The sequence below is a fragment of the Heterodontus francisci genome, chromosome 27, assembly GCF_036365525.1.
Source record: "Heterodontus francisci isolate sHetFra1 chromosome 27, sHetFra1.hap1, whole genome shotgun sequence".
NCBI classification, from domain to species: domain Eukaryota; kingdom Metazoa; phylum Chordata; class Chondrichthyes; order Heterodontiformes; family Heterodontidae; genus Heterodontus; species Heterodontus francisci.
Window position 1 is genome coordinate 22,726,536 of NC_090397.1, and position 14,682 is coordinate 22,741,217.

General features: G+C 43.3%; 1 protein-coding gene across 1 annotated transcript in view; it reads right to left on the reverse strand.

Moving 5' to 3' along the window:
- Positions 1 to 1,647: 1,647 nt before the first annotated feature.
- LOC137384923 (troponin I, slow skeletal muscle-like) overlaps positions 1,648 to 14,682 on the reverse strand; it is a 39,872-nt gene continuing 26,837 nt past the window's right edge. Inside the window, exons 4-6 of the mRNA XM_068059632.1 lie at positions 5,157 to 5,246; positions 4,882 to 5,055; positions 1,648 to 1,752 (exon numbers count right to left, since the gene is read on the reverse strand). Of these exons, the coding sequence (XP_067915733.1) occupies positions 1,648 to 1,752; positions 4,882 to 5,055; positions 5,157 to 5,246 (369 nt within the window). The remainder of the gene's footprint in view (positions 1,753 to 4,881; positions 5,056 to 5,156; positions 5,247 to 14,682) is intronic.

Sequence of the window (14,682 nt, forward strand, 5' to 3'; positions counted from 1 at the left end):
GTGGTGAATCCTGAAATGTACCCCACTATTACTTCTTTAAAGGAATTGAGGCCACCTAATAACTCCCTTATGAACTCATTGTTTCCAGTTTCCTATTGAACAAATATACATTAATGGAACACAATGATAACAAACTGAATAAATTCCACCATAAAGCATAAGAGGATGCTCCTTTGCTACTAAAGGGTTATGGATTGAGGCGGCCCTCCTTTCATGACAGCTTGTTTCTGGGAGGAAGCCACTGTTGTCTAAACCTCTGGAGTGTTTGCCTGAGTAGCCTGTTGTAATTTCCTATTTGCCACTTGCATGGTGTGCTGAGGGGAAAGAACTGGATGCTTGACCTGCTTTGCTGTCCTGAGACACAGCAGCTTTATGCCTCATCACCATTCTACTAAATCTACTGAATCTGTGTTCACCAATCAGCAGCTGGTGTAAGGGCAACTATCAGATCCTGAAAGGCCTTTGAGGCAGCAGCCTGCATGCCAGATCCCAGTCGTTGAAAACCAGTGCAAAGAATGCTGTTTAATTTGTCTCACAAGGCCACAGGGCAGCAGTCTCTGGTTCCATGGAGTTAGAGTCACCATCTGATCACTGGCTGTTTCTCAGGTGGGTGGCTTTTGCAGATTCCAGTACAGCTGCCATAAGCTTCATCGGCAACCGCAATGAAGAAAATCTTCCATGATGTTACAACAAATGAAGGTAACTGACTTCAAAGTCACACCTGTCAGTTTCTGAGCATCTTTGGAGACTGAGCTCAGAGTATCTACATAGATATATCTCTTATACTACAACAATGTCTACACTTCAAAAATACTTCAATGGTTGTAAGTCACTTTGGGAAGTTCTGAAGTATGTGAAAGGCACTATGGAAATATAAATCCATCACCCCTTTCCTCACAAAATCCACCATTGACCCCTCTGTCCTTGCAAACTACCGTCCCATCTCCAAGCTCTCTTTCCTCTCCAAAGTCCTTGAGTATTATTACCTCCCAAATCCATATCCATCTTTCCCACAATTCCATGTTTGAATTTCTCCAATCAAGTTTCTGCCCCCGCCACAGTGCTGAAACAGCCCTTATCAAAGTCACAAATGACATTCTATGTGACTGTGGTAAACTATCTTTCCTCATCCTTCTCAACCTACCTGTAGCCTTCGACACAATTGACCAGGCCATCCTCCTCCAACACCTCTCCTCTATCGTCCAGCTGGGTGAGACTGCCCTTGCCATTATTATCATCTTCCCCTGTCACTTTGATTATTCTGCATGAAAGGCAGATCTAAGCTAGCAATGGGTGAGTATGAACCCTTTAGAATTAGGGAGCTAGAAAAGGGTATGTAAGCTTCTAGCTGTTTATCATGTCATAGCCATGCCATAGCAACTGTCTGGGTGTGCCCCCCCTTCTAACCTTCAGCCTGCACTGTCCCACCAGTCTCACCTCTCCAGCATATCTATGGTATGCTGCTTTTCGAGGGTGAACTCCCTAAGGTCAGTAACTGGCACCTTAAAGCATTAACTTGCCAGTTCTCTTTAAATACCTGCTGCATATTTTCAAAAGTTGCTGCTTTTGTTCCAAACTGAAGGAAAATATATTTACTGTGTGGGGACTGAAAATAAATTTATTGGTCACTTCATGGATACATACCTGTTACTGAGGAGCAGAACCAGTATCAAATTTCTTCTTTCTTCCTTCCATCCCAGACATTGCTTCCACATTCTTACGCCAGTCATGGACTTCAACTGATTTGTGTTCCTTTGAACAGAATTGAATATATATTAAATTAAATTTCATAATCAGATGAAGCATGATTTCTTGAGCTTCATGCACTTATTGTGTAATGTGTATACGTAACTTTCTGGAGCATCAGAAAGTAGACAAGGATTGCCAAATGTGCCATTTGCTACAACATCTTAAGTATAAGTTACTCCCTTATGCACATTTTTCAGTTCTGTTATAGAGTTCCATCTGTGAACTGAAAATTATGAAGATAAGTATAAACAAAGATTATTAAATGCTTATGAAACCTGATATTTCCTAACACACTGGGTGCATGGAAATGTCATTCCATGGAGTGATATTAGTGAAGAATGAGTCATATGAAATGTATGGTCAAATAAATATCCTGGAGTTACTAATTTGTAATTTATTTATTTTTTATTTAGAGATACAGCACTGAAACAGGCCCTTCGGCCCACCGAGTCTGTGCTGACCAACAACCACCCATTTATACTAACCCTACAGTAATCCCATATTCCCTATCACCTCCCTACACTAGGGGCAATTTACAACAGCCAATTTACCTATCACCTGCAAGTCTTTGGATGTGGGAGGAAACCAGAGCACCCGGCGAAAACCCACGCAGACACAGGGAGAACTTGCAAACTTTGCACAGGCAGTACCCAGAATTGAACCCAGGTCCCTGGAGCTGTGAGGCTGCGGTGCTAACCACTGTGCCGCCTATGAAAGTTACATTGCTTACTTGGATGAAATGTGATTATTTTAAAATATTGGGTTGCAAAGCACAATTCCTGTGAAAGGAATATGAGAACGTTAGATGTAAATGGCAACATCTTAATGGATGACAATAAGATGGGTATAATTTGGATGGATATTATGCCATTGTTACACACACCCTGATCTGCATTTATCCTCACTCTCCATTTCTGCCTCTATATCTGGTCAGGTATTAAGAGATTCAATAGTGGGAGGGCTGAAATGTAGGGCTGAATTTTCCTAGCCCTTTGGAGATGGGCTGGAGGGCTGACAATATGATGGAAGGAGGGGTCGGGAGGAGAGCCCAATGTTTTCCTGCCACTATGGCATATTGCCAGTGACAGGGACCTCAGCATTTGGCTGCCCATTGGCGGTATTTTGCATATGTCAGGAGTGTCCGCCGCAGTGTGGGGAGACTGCCTGGTAAACCCTGGCAGTCACCCAGCAGGTTCTCAGGTTTGAGGCCCTCCTTGAGGGGCTGCTGCTGCTTAGGCTTGGATGCTCATCCGAGATTGGCGACCCCAACACCCAATAAAACCATGGGCTTACCATCTTCTGGCCTGGGTATGGTCAGATGTCTGATACTGCAGCAGTACAGATCCAGCCTACAGGCTGCCCCGGGGTGCTCAGATTCTGCCTGTATCCCTCCAACCCGATGCTTATGAGGCCCAGCCCTCAGAATGGACAGGGCCTCCTGCTGGGATTATCAGCTATGTTGCCTGAATTCCAATTGAGGAAAATTTTTACTGCAAGGGGATTGGAATACAGGAATAAAGAAGTCTTGCTACAATTGTACAAGGTTTTGGTGAGACCACATGTGGAGTACTGTGCAGTTTCGGTCTCCACATTTAAGGAAGGATACTTGTATTGGAGGCGGTGCAGCGAAGGTTCACTAAATTGGTCCCTGGGATGAGAGGGTTAGCCAATCATGACAGGCTGAGTAAATTGGACCTATATTCTCTGGTGTTGAGAGGAATGAGAGACAATCTCATTGAAACATACAAGATCCTGAAGGGCCTGGATAGGGTAGACACTGAGAGATTGTATCCGCTGGTCAGGGAATCTAAAACACAGGGGCACAGTCTCAGAATAAGGGGCCGATCATTTCAGACTGAGATGAGGAGAAATTACTTCACTCAAAGGGTTGTGAATCTTTAGAATTCTCTACCCCAGAGGGTTGTGAATTATCCATCGTTGAATACATTTAAGGTTGGGATAGACAGATTTTTGGTCTCTCAGGGAATCAAGGGATATGGCAAGTGGGCGGAAAAGTGGAGTTGAAGCCTAAGATCAGCCACAATCGTAATGAATGGCGGAGCAGGTTCGATGGGCCATATGGTCCACTCCTGCTGCTATTTCTTGTGTTCTTGTCCTCTTGTGTTCTACTCCATATAGAGCAAAGAGAATGATAAAGGGCGGCACAGTGGTTAGCACCGCAGCCTCACAGCTGCAGCGACCCGGGTTCAATTCTGGGTACTGCCTGTGTGGAGTTTGCAAGTTCTCCCTGTGTCTGCGTGGGTTTTCTCCGGGTGCTCCGGTTTCCTCCCACAGCCAAAAGACTTGCAGGTTGGTAGGTAAATTGGCCATTATAAATTGCCCCTAGTATAGGTAGGTGGTAGGTAAATATAGGGACAGGTGGGGATGTGGTAGGAATATGGGATTAGTGTAGGATTAGTATAAATGGGTGGTTGATGGTCGGCACAGACTCGGTGGGCCGAAGGGCCTGTTTCAGTGCTGTATCTCTAAACTAAACTCTAAACTAAACTAAACTAAAAAGAGTAAAGAAGGAAAACACAGATGTAGAGAGAGAGGGAGGACACAGAGTCTACTGGCACCAGATGCTCATATGTTTTCTTTCTACCTTTCAGTGCAGGTAGTTTTGGTGCACACTTTTTCCATGATATTGACCTGTAGACAAAATATGTAGAATAGAATATACAGTACAGCGGTTTCACCAGAAAATGATGGCAATAGAACCAGAGCAATATTGTTATAATACAGCAGCTATAATTGGAGATAATAATTTAATCTTAATATGAAGTGAAATTGAATGTCCAAAACAATCTGAAATGAAATATCCATAACTAAGTATAAGAAATCAAAGCTATTGATAATTAACAGCAGTATGTTATTTTTTAACAGCTCCATACTATAGTAGTACAGGGGTATAAAGGGTTAATACTAAAGACAGTGAAAGAGACCCTTCCCACTGTACGAGTGATCATTTAACAGCCACATTAGAAGAAGAAGGTATAACAGCACAAAGAATGCTAGCTTAGGTGGCTTGTATAGAGTGTATATAGCAACAGCAAATAATAGAGTTGTTAGAGAAAGTCTCCAGAATGCCCTAAAACGCCTAATACGAATACAACTAAAGCCGACACATACCTTTTCCTCTTCCTTTCTCACTGATTTTAGGTTCGATCTCAAATCCATGGAAGTTTTGCAAGTGGTTTCCGCTAGAGCACCCAGCATTGCATCAGCAGATACTCTGACTCGACGTAGATTGGGACGTTTGAATTTGCCTTTGAGATCTAAGACCTTCTGGTTTAAGCTTTCAATCTAAATATAATAAAAGATATTGTCAACCATACTCTCCAATCTGATCCTTGAGAATTTACAGCTCCAGTTTTCTTTAATGAAAAGAGATCTAAATGATTCACCTCTTTGGCATTCTTGGACACTTTAACTTCAAAGTCATAGCGCTCTGCATCAACACCATCAATCTTCTGGTGGAATTGTTTGCAGACATTCTGGAACATTCCAAAATAACATGATCAGGATGACTAGAGGGCTGATTCAAATCATTTTTTTGGCCCCAGCTTACGCTCAATTTTAATGGGGTCATTTTCACCTTCACAGCCTGAGAGGTTGAAGATCGGATGGGTTATACAATGAGTGGGTGGTCCACTCTGCCATAGAACCATATCAAGCGATGAGGGGTAAAATTATCCCCACTGTATCATATCTCAGCAAACCTATCCTCAAGGCCCCAATAAGGCTACAGCCATACAAACAGTATAGGTTGGCTATATTGATGGCAAAGGATTCCATCCTCACTTTTTTTCTGCCCTCCCTCCCCACTCCACGCTGGCATCAGCCTGGTGGAAATCAGGAATTCATCATGGAGAGAACTGTAACCACGAACCTGCATTTTGCTACTCTACGGTGCCCCAGTACAGAATAATTTGTGCAATGTTACGACTGAGGCAGGAGGAGTGCTCTGTCTTTTCTAGTTCCACTTCTCCACAGGTCACAACATACATTTAAATGTTTACCCAGTTACTGATAATAGTCAATCATATAGAGTCCTAGAGTTATTTACAGCATAGAAGGAGGTCATTTGGCCCATTGAGTCCATGCCAGCTCTCGTGGATCAATCCAGTCAGAATCCGAATAAACCATCCTCATGGGCAGCAGGTTCCAGGTCATTACCACTCGCATTAGAATGGACTATAATGTAGATAAATGTGAAAATGGAAAAACCCTACGAATCCAGGGTGTAAGAGCTAAAACCCCTGATGCCACATTTCTCCTAAGACACTCCTGGAAGACCTGCCAGATTAATTCTCGATGCTGCCTGAAAGGAACTGCTCAAGAAAAGATCCTAGTGACCCGTCTAAATGTATTCAGATGCTAGACTGTATGCTGGTTTTTGGACATAACATGTCTCATCTTTTTTCTTCAAATGCGAAGAGATCCACTTTGGTAGGAAAAATAGAAATGCAGATTATCTCTTAAATGGTGAGAGTTTGGGAAGTGATGCTGTCCAAAGGGACCTGGATGTCCTTTTTCATATGACACTGAAAGCTAACATGCAGCTGCATATACTCTACTTTCTATCCCAGAATGAAATACACCAAACTGGTTTGTTTAATAACAAAAAAAAACAGTTTATTATAAAACAAGACTTATCCAGTAAAGAAGCAAAGCATTAATATACAGATTAAAATATGAAAGGTTCCTTTTGAAATATGCAATGCACACACACTCATACACACATTGGTTAAATACAAAAAAAAAGAAATTCTCTCTGCAGTGATCTTTTCCAAAAAAAAGAGAAAAAAAACTTTGGCCAAATACTTGTTAATTCCGAAAGAAAAAGGATGAGATATGTTGTGTCCCAAAGATAGCATACAGTCTGGCGTCTGAATACACGTCACAGGGATCTTTTCTGGAGCAATTCTTTTCAGGTGGCATCAAGAATTAATCTGGCAGGCCTTCCAGGAGCATCTCAGGAGAAATGTGGCATCAGAGGTTTTAGCTCTCACACCTTTGATTCACAAAGTTTTTCCAAAGGGGTAGAGAGAAAGAAGCTGGGTGTTTTTCAACAGGCTATAAACCCAACTGCTTTCAACACAGTCCACACCCCAACTGAACCAAAACAATATCCCAAAAGCGAAACCTCCTGACCACCATAAATCTTGATGTGTCACTTCTCGGTAAACATCTCCCGCAAGTCACCAAGGTTTCTGTTGTTTAATGAGCTTAAAGCATGTGATATCCAGTAAAGGTTTGTTTTCAAACAAGACCTGTCAGTGACTCTTGTAAAAAAAAACACATCCTTGGAATCTTTTCATTTTCCCAAATGAATCTATGTCCATAATTCTAAGATACAAGTCCTCAAAAACAAAATTAAAAATAGAAGCACTTTCATAACACCTCCATCCTTGGAGGAATGAAATGTTATTTTTAAATGTGTCTTATTACGAAGTGTGGGAAAAAAGCAGGAGGTGAAAAATATTAAAACACATTTACACACTTATTCTCATTTACTCTTTACCTGTAACTACTACAGTTCTGCTTTGTACCATCTTTGCACTCAGATAACTCAAAGCAATGTTAAATTCTAGACAAAGCATCAGCAATTACATTATTTTTCCTCACAATGTGGGTAACCTTTAAGTGATAAAGTTGCAACAGTAAACTCCATCGAAATAGTCTGTCATTCTGGTTTTTGAATTTTTCCACAAAGGATAGGGGGTTATGATCAGTTACTACTAGTGTCGCTCTGTAGTCATGGAGGACATAGAGTTCAAAATGAGATGATAGTAAGCCCAGGGTTTCTTTTTCCACTGCTGAGTACCTCTTTTGATGTCAATTTAGCTTTTTGAAAACGTATCTCACTGACATTTCTATGCCCAGTTCATTATTATGTAACAGGACTGCACCGACCGCCAGGTCACTAGCATCAATTGCTACTTGAAGGGCTCAGTGAAACTTGGGGCAGCCAACACTAGTTCATTAATCAAAATGGATTTCAGCCTCTCAAAAGATGCTTGGGTACTGTCCTGACCACACTATCTTGGTTTTCTTTCTCTGAAGCAAATCTGTCAGTGGAGCAGCTATGGTACTAAAATTTGGTACAAAATTTTGGTAGAAACCACACATCCCCAAACACCTCATGACTTCTCGCTTAGATTCAGGGGTAAGGAACTCCACAAATGCTTGTATTTTCACTGTTCTTGGAAACTGGTGTCCTTGCCTTACTATATGCCCGAGGTAGGTTATTCTCGCTTTTGCAAATACACTAAATCAGCCGGTTTTAATTTTCTAAACAGAGCTTCTAGTTGTTTCAAGTGATCCTTCCAAGTGTCACTGTATACCAGCACATCATCAAGGTAAACCACACAGTTAGGGACACTGGCTACCACTTGGTTCATTAGTCTCTGAAAAGTGGCTGGGGCATTTTTTAGCCCGAATGGCATCACTCGGCATTGGAAGAGACCATTTGGTGTGACAAAAGCCGATATTTCTTTAGCTCAGGGTGTTAAAAGAACCTGCCAGTATCCCTTTAACTAATATATTTTTGTAAGAAACGTGGCACTGCCCACTCTCAATACAGTCTTCCAAGCGAGGAATTGGGTAGGAGTCTGCCTTTGTTACTGCATTAACCTTTCTGTAGTCTATGCAGAATCTAGTTGAACCATCAGGTTTAGGCAAAAACATGACTGGGGAACTCCAGCTGCTTTGACTGGGTTCAATTAGGTAGTTTTCCAACATGTATTGGATGTTTGCTTTCACCTGGGCCTGTTTCTTTGGACTTAAGCAATAAGGATGCAGTTTTGTAGGAAAGGATTCCCCTACATCCACATCATGTGTGGCTAAGGTTGTACATCCTGGTTTGTCCCTACAGACTCATTTAAATGCTGTGAGTATCCTTGTTAGGTCTTCTCATTGTTCTGCATCTAAATATGAAAGCATAGTGTATAATCTCTCGAACAATTCAGTATCAGCTAAATGGATAGTAGGAGGTTCAATATGAGAATTGTCTAGGCCTCCATCTGCCTCATTCTCACTATCCCTTTCATCCTTCCCTGTCCTTACTACCTGACATACCTGTGCTTGCTTATCCTCCTCCCGGCAATGATATTTTATCAACATATTGATGTGTTGCAACCAATTCTTTTTCCAGAAATCTGGGGTGCCAATCAAATAATTTACTTCACCAATTCTTTTGACCAATTTATATGGACCACTGAACTGTGCTTTCAGTGGTTCACCCTGTAAAGGCAGTAATACTAACACCTCATCCCCTGATTGACATGTTCGGATCTTGGCATGCTTGTCTGTCCATTTCTTCATGGTTGTTTGGGAAGCTTTCAGGTGTTCCTGAGCCACTTTGCAGGCTCTCGTGAGCTGCTCCCAGAACACGGATCCATAATCTAACACAGAGGATTCGTCTCTCTGTTCTAAAAACTTTTCTTTGCTTAGTTTTAGAGGACCTCTTACCTCATGTCCATAAACTAATTCAAAAGGACTAAAACTGGTAGACTCTTTAGATGAATCCCTAGTGGCAAACAAAGGAAATTCCAACCCTTTATCCCAATCATGGGGATATCCATGACAATATGCCCTGATCATCAAGTGGGCCCACATCAGAGGCGCCATCAATGACTCACCAATGACCACCTATGGAAAACATGTGAAGCAGAAGGCAGATTGGTTTCAATCTCACTTTGAAGAGCTGGAACCTGTCATAGCCGCTAAGCACATTGCACTGTTGAACTACAAGAAAGCCCCCAGCGAGTTAACATCTGTAGCGCTTAAAGCAGCCAGAAGCGTTGCACAAAGAACAGCCAGGCGCTGTGCAAATGACTACTGGCAATACCTATGCAGTCGTATTCAGCTGGCCTCCAACACTGGAAATATCAGAGGAAGGTATGATGGCATGAAGAGAGCTTTTGGGCCAACCATCAGGAAGATTGCCCCCCTCAAGTCTAAATCAGGGGACACAATCACTGACCAACACAAGCAAATGGATCGCTGGGTGGAGCACTACCTAGAACTGTACTCCAGGGAAAATGTTGTCACTGAGACCGCCCTCAATGCAGCCCAGTCTCTGCCTGTCATGGATGAACTGGACAAACAGCCAACAAAATCGGATCTCAGTGATGCCATTGATTCTCTAGCCAGTGGAAAAGCCCCTGGGAAGGACGGCATTACCCCTGAAATAATCAAGAGTGCCAAGCTTGCTATACTTTCAGCACTCTACAAACTGCTTTGCCTGTGCTGGGATGAGGGAGCAGTACCACAGGACATGCGCGATGCAAATATCATCACCCTCTATAAGAACAAGAGTGACCGCAGTGAGTGCAACAACTACCGTGGAATCTCCCTGCTCAGCATAGTGGGGAAAGTTTTCGCTCGATTCGCTTTAAACAGGCTCCAGAAGTTGGCTGAGTGTGTCTACCCTGAGGCACAGTGTGGCTTTCGAGCAGAGAGATCCACCATTGACATGCTGTTCTCCCTTCGCCAGCTACAGGAGAATTGCCAAGAACAACAGATGCCTCTCTACGTTGCTTTCATTGATCTCACCAAAGTCTTTGACCTCATCAGCAGACGTGGTCTCTTCAGACTACTAGCATAGACCGGATGTCCACCAAAGCTACTAAGTATCATCACCTCATTCCATGACAATATGAAAGGCACAATACGACATAGCGGTGCCTCATCAGACCCCTTTCCTATCCTGAGTGGCGTGAAACAGGGCTGTCTTCTCGCACCTACATGTTTAGGATGTTCTTCTCCCTGCTGCTCTCACATGCGTTCAAGTCTTCAGAAGAAGGAATTTTCCTCCACACAAGATCAGATGGCAGGTTGTTCAACCTTGCCCGTCTAAGAGTGAAGACCATAGTACAGAAAGTCCTCATCAGGGAACTTCTCTTTGCTGACGATGCTGCATTAACATCCCACACTGAAGAGTGTCTGCAGAGACTCATCGACAGGATTGCGGCTGCCTGCAATGAATTTGGCCTAACCATCAGCCTCAAGAAAACGAACATCATGGGACAGGACATCAGAAATGCTCCATCCATCAATATCGGCGACCACGCTCTGGAAGTAGTTCAAGAGTTCACCTACCTAGGCTCAACTATCTCCAGTAACCTGTCTCTCGATGCAGAACTAAACAAGTGCTTGGGAATGGCTTCCACTGCTATGTCCAGACTGGCCAAGAGAGTGTGGGAAAATGACACACTAACATGGAACACAAAAATCCGCGTGTTTCAAGCCTGTGTCCTCAGTACCTTGCTCTACGGCAGCGAGGCCTGGACAACGTATGTCAGCCAAGAGCGACATCTCAATTCATTCCATCTGCACTGCCTCCAGAGAATCCTTGGCATCAGGTGGCAGGACCGTATCTCCAACACAGAAGTCCTCGAGGCGGCCAACATCCCCAGCATATACACCCTACTGAGCCAAGCAGCGCTTGAGGTGGCTTGGCCATGTGAGCCGCATGGAATATGGCAGGATCCCCAAGGACACATTGTACAGTGTGCTCGTCACTGGTATCAGACCCACCAGCCGTCCATGTATCCGCTTTAAAGACGTCTGCAAACGCGACATGAAGTCCTGTGACATTGATCACAAAGTTGTGGGAGTCAGTTGCCAGTGATCGCCAGAGCTGGCGGACAGCCATAAAGGCGGGGCTAAAGTGTGGTGAGTCGAAGAGACTTAGCAGTTGGCAGGTAAAAAGACAGAAGCGCAAGGCGAGAGCCAACTGTGTAACAGCCCCGGCAACCAATTTTATCTGCAGCGCCTGTGGAAGAGTCTGTCACTCTAGAATTGGACTTTATAGCCACTCCAGGCACTGCTTCGCAAACCAATGACCACCTCCAGGCGCTTACCCATTCATTGTCTCTCGAGACAAGGAGGCCAAACAGAAGAAGAAGAAGATGCCCTGAACATCATTTTGAGGGTCAGATGGTACCATTCTAAAGCCTCTTGTGTCTGTGGGTGGTACGCTGAGGACTTTAGCTGTGTTATACCCAAATTACCTATAACTTCCTGAAAATTTTTAGACATAAAATTGGAACCTTGATCCGATTGAATCTCAATCGGTAATCCATATCTAGTGAAGAACTGAGTTAACCTCTCTCCCACTACCTTAGCAGGAGGTGTTTTCAAGAGGATGGCCTCTGAGAACTGAGTAGCCCTATCCATAATAGTGAGTATATACTGGTGTCCTGTTTTTGTTTTCGGTAAAGGTCCTGCACAGTCTACTTACACCCCACTAAATGGTTCCCCAAAAACTGGTATGGGAATTAGAGATGCCAGTTTTATGGCAGGTTACGGTTTTCCAACAATCTGGCACGTATGGCATGTTTTACAAAACTGCACCACGTCCTTGGAAAGACCTGGCCAGTAAAAATGTAAACCTATACGTGATTGGGTCTTTCAGATCCCCACAATCCCGCCATAGGAATTTCATGGTCTATCCTTAATATTTCCATAATACTTGAGCGTTCCCACTATCTGGTGAACAACTGTCCATTCTTCATCTGCAGTCCTCATCAGAATCCCATTTTTAAGATAGTAGCCTTCCGGAACTCTCTTTGCTTCAGCTTCAGTTAGAGCCAACTGTGCCACTTTATTTGACTCTGGATCGGCCTCCTGAGCTTTTTTTCAGAGAAGACTTACTAAACATTTGCTTTGGATTATCCAAATTCCCAAAGGAAGTTTCAGATATTTGGCTATCTGTCTGTGGTGCCAATTTTACCTCCAACATTGGAAATTGTTTAGCCATTTCTCAGGTCACTATACATGAAGGAAAAATTCCTGGAACCTTTTCCTGAAACTGTTCTGTCTCTTTAACTTCACTTGGTCTTTCTGTGACTACTGGAGAAGCTACTACCTTCGCTCCGGCCAAATCATTCCCCAGGAGTAGGTCAACTCCGTCTACCGGCAAACTATGGACAACTCCTCTGGTTACCATTCCAGACATTAGGTCACACTTCAGGTGCACCCAGTACAAGGTACGGATATATACTCACCGTCGATAGCATTCACTAAAATTTGGCATTCAGTGCGTTCTCTGGTGGAAATGTTTGCCTTTCCCCAGCAAAAGAGTTCGGGTGGCCCCTGTATCCCTGAGTATAATGTTACGATCAGGTGAGAAAGGTATCTAGGGGTCTTTTACTGTCTTCATCTGGTCTTTTTGTAACACGGTTTTAATTTTAAACACACTGTGTTTTAAGCTCCCCCTTTGGTGAATCCTTGTTCACCACTTTCCAATTATAAGGCAAAGAAATGAGCATTATCAGGCTTTCTTAGGTTTAAAGAAGAAAAGTGAAATTTATTAAACCTTAAACTTAAACTTTAATTCGGTTAATGCCTACAGATACACGACGCGTCCATGCTAGCATACACATACAATACACACATGCAAATAGGGACATAAAAGAGCAGAAGAAAAATAAAATGGAGAGGTTTGAGGCAATATCAGAAGAGTTTCTTGTTTACTGTGCTTTGAGCTCACTGTAGTCCTTCTGTAAGTAGTCTTGCTTTTTGCTGGGGCCCAGTATTCTTCTTAAACCTTGTTCACTAGAGGAGACTTTTCTCTCTTAGGGTTCATATGTCTTCAGTGGTTTCCGAAGCTGGTGGGAGCAAGATGAGAGCAAACAGGAGAGAGGTCTTTTCCAGTCAAGGAGCAAACAGTTTTCTCATTTCAAATTCAAAAAAGTCCAACAGTAAGTTGGCCCAAACCAGTCCGACCATGTCTGTTCATATATTTGGCCATCTTAGCAGTTAACCTGGAATGCTAGCCTTTCCACCTTCAATGTCTGGTAATCAGAAGTCCATTGTGGATTAAATTGGAGCAGGGAATAGCCTCTTTGTCCTTTGAGGTACTGTCTGTTGATATGCTACTGGCTCTCTCCAGCCAAAGTCTCCAATTGTTTTTTAAAGCAAGTTCTTTCTTCACCAACAACAGTCCAAAATCAATGTTCATGTGGCAAAATTAATTTTCCTCATTCTTGGCAGGTGGGGGGCATGCCTGACAATAACTGTAAGTTTACCTGCCTGACTTGAGGGATGAGGAGTTACTTTTCCTTTTGACAAGATTAACTCTCAGGTAAAATAAAAGCAAAATACTGCGGATGCTGGAAATCTGAAATAGAAACAAGAAATGCTGGAATCACTCAGCAGATCTGGCAGCATCTGTGGAAAGAGAAGCAGAGTTAACGTTTCGGGTCAGTGACCCTTCTTCGGAACTGACAAATATTAGAAAAGTCAAAGATTATAAGCAAGTGAGGTGGGGGTGGGGCAAGAGATAACAAAGGAGAAGGTGTAGATTGGACCAGGCCACATAGCTGACCAAAAGGTCACGGAGCAAAGGCAAACAATATGTTAATGGTGTGTTGAAAGACAAAGCATTAGTACAGATTAGGTGTAAATACACTGAATATTGAACAGCAGCAAGTGCAAGTTTGTTCTCCTTTGTTATCTCTTGCCCCACCCCCACTTCACTTGCTTATAATCTGTGACTTTTCTAATATTTGTCAGTTCCGAAGAAGGGTCACTGACCCGAAACGTTAACTCTGCTTCTCTTTCCACAGATGCTGCCAGACCTGCTGATTAACTCTCAGGTATCTTGTTCACGTTCCCCGCACTCACAGCAGGTTTTATATTTGGCCTTACAGCTGCAGTCAGAGCTACAGCCTGATCTGTCATGCTCTTGGTTAGGGTCCCTTTCTCTACATTGGCCTTGTCCCATGGGTTTGCCCCGCAGCTTCCAGCATTCTGCACGAAGGTGTCCCACCTTGTGGCATTGGAAACACTTAGGCTTGTGGACCTCACTTCCACCCTCAGCATCTTACTTTCTGGCCTGAAGAGGAGATCCCGAGGCGTTCCCAGCTGTCCCTTCTTGTCCCCAGCTACTTGCCTTCCTTTCACCCTCCCACCTTCTAT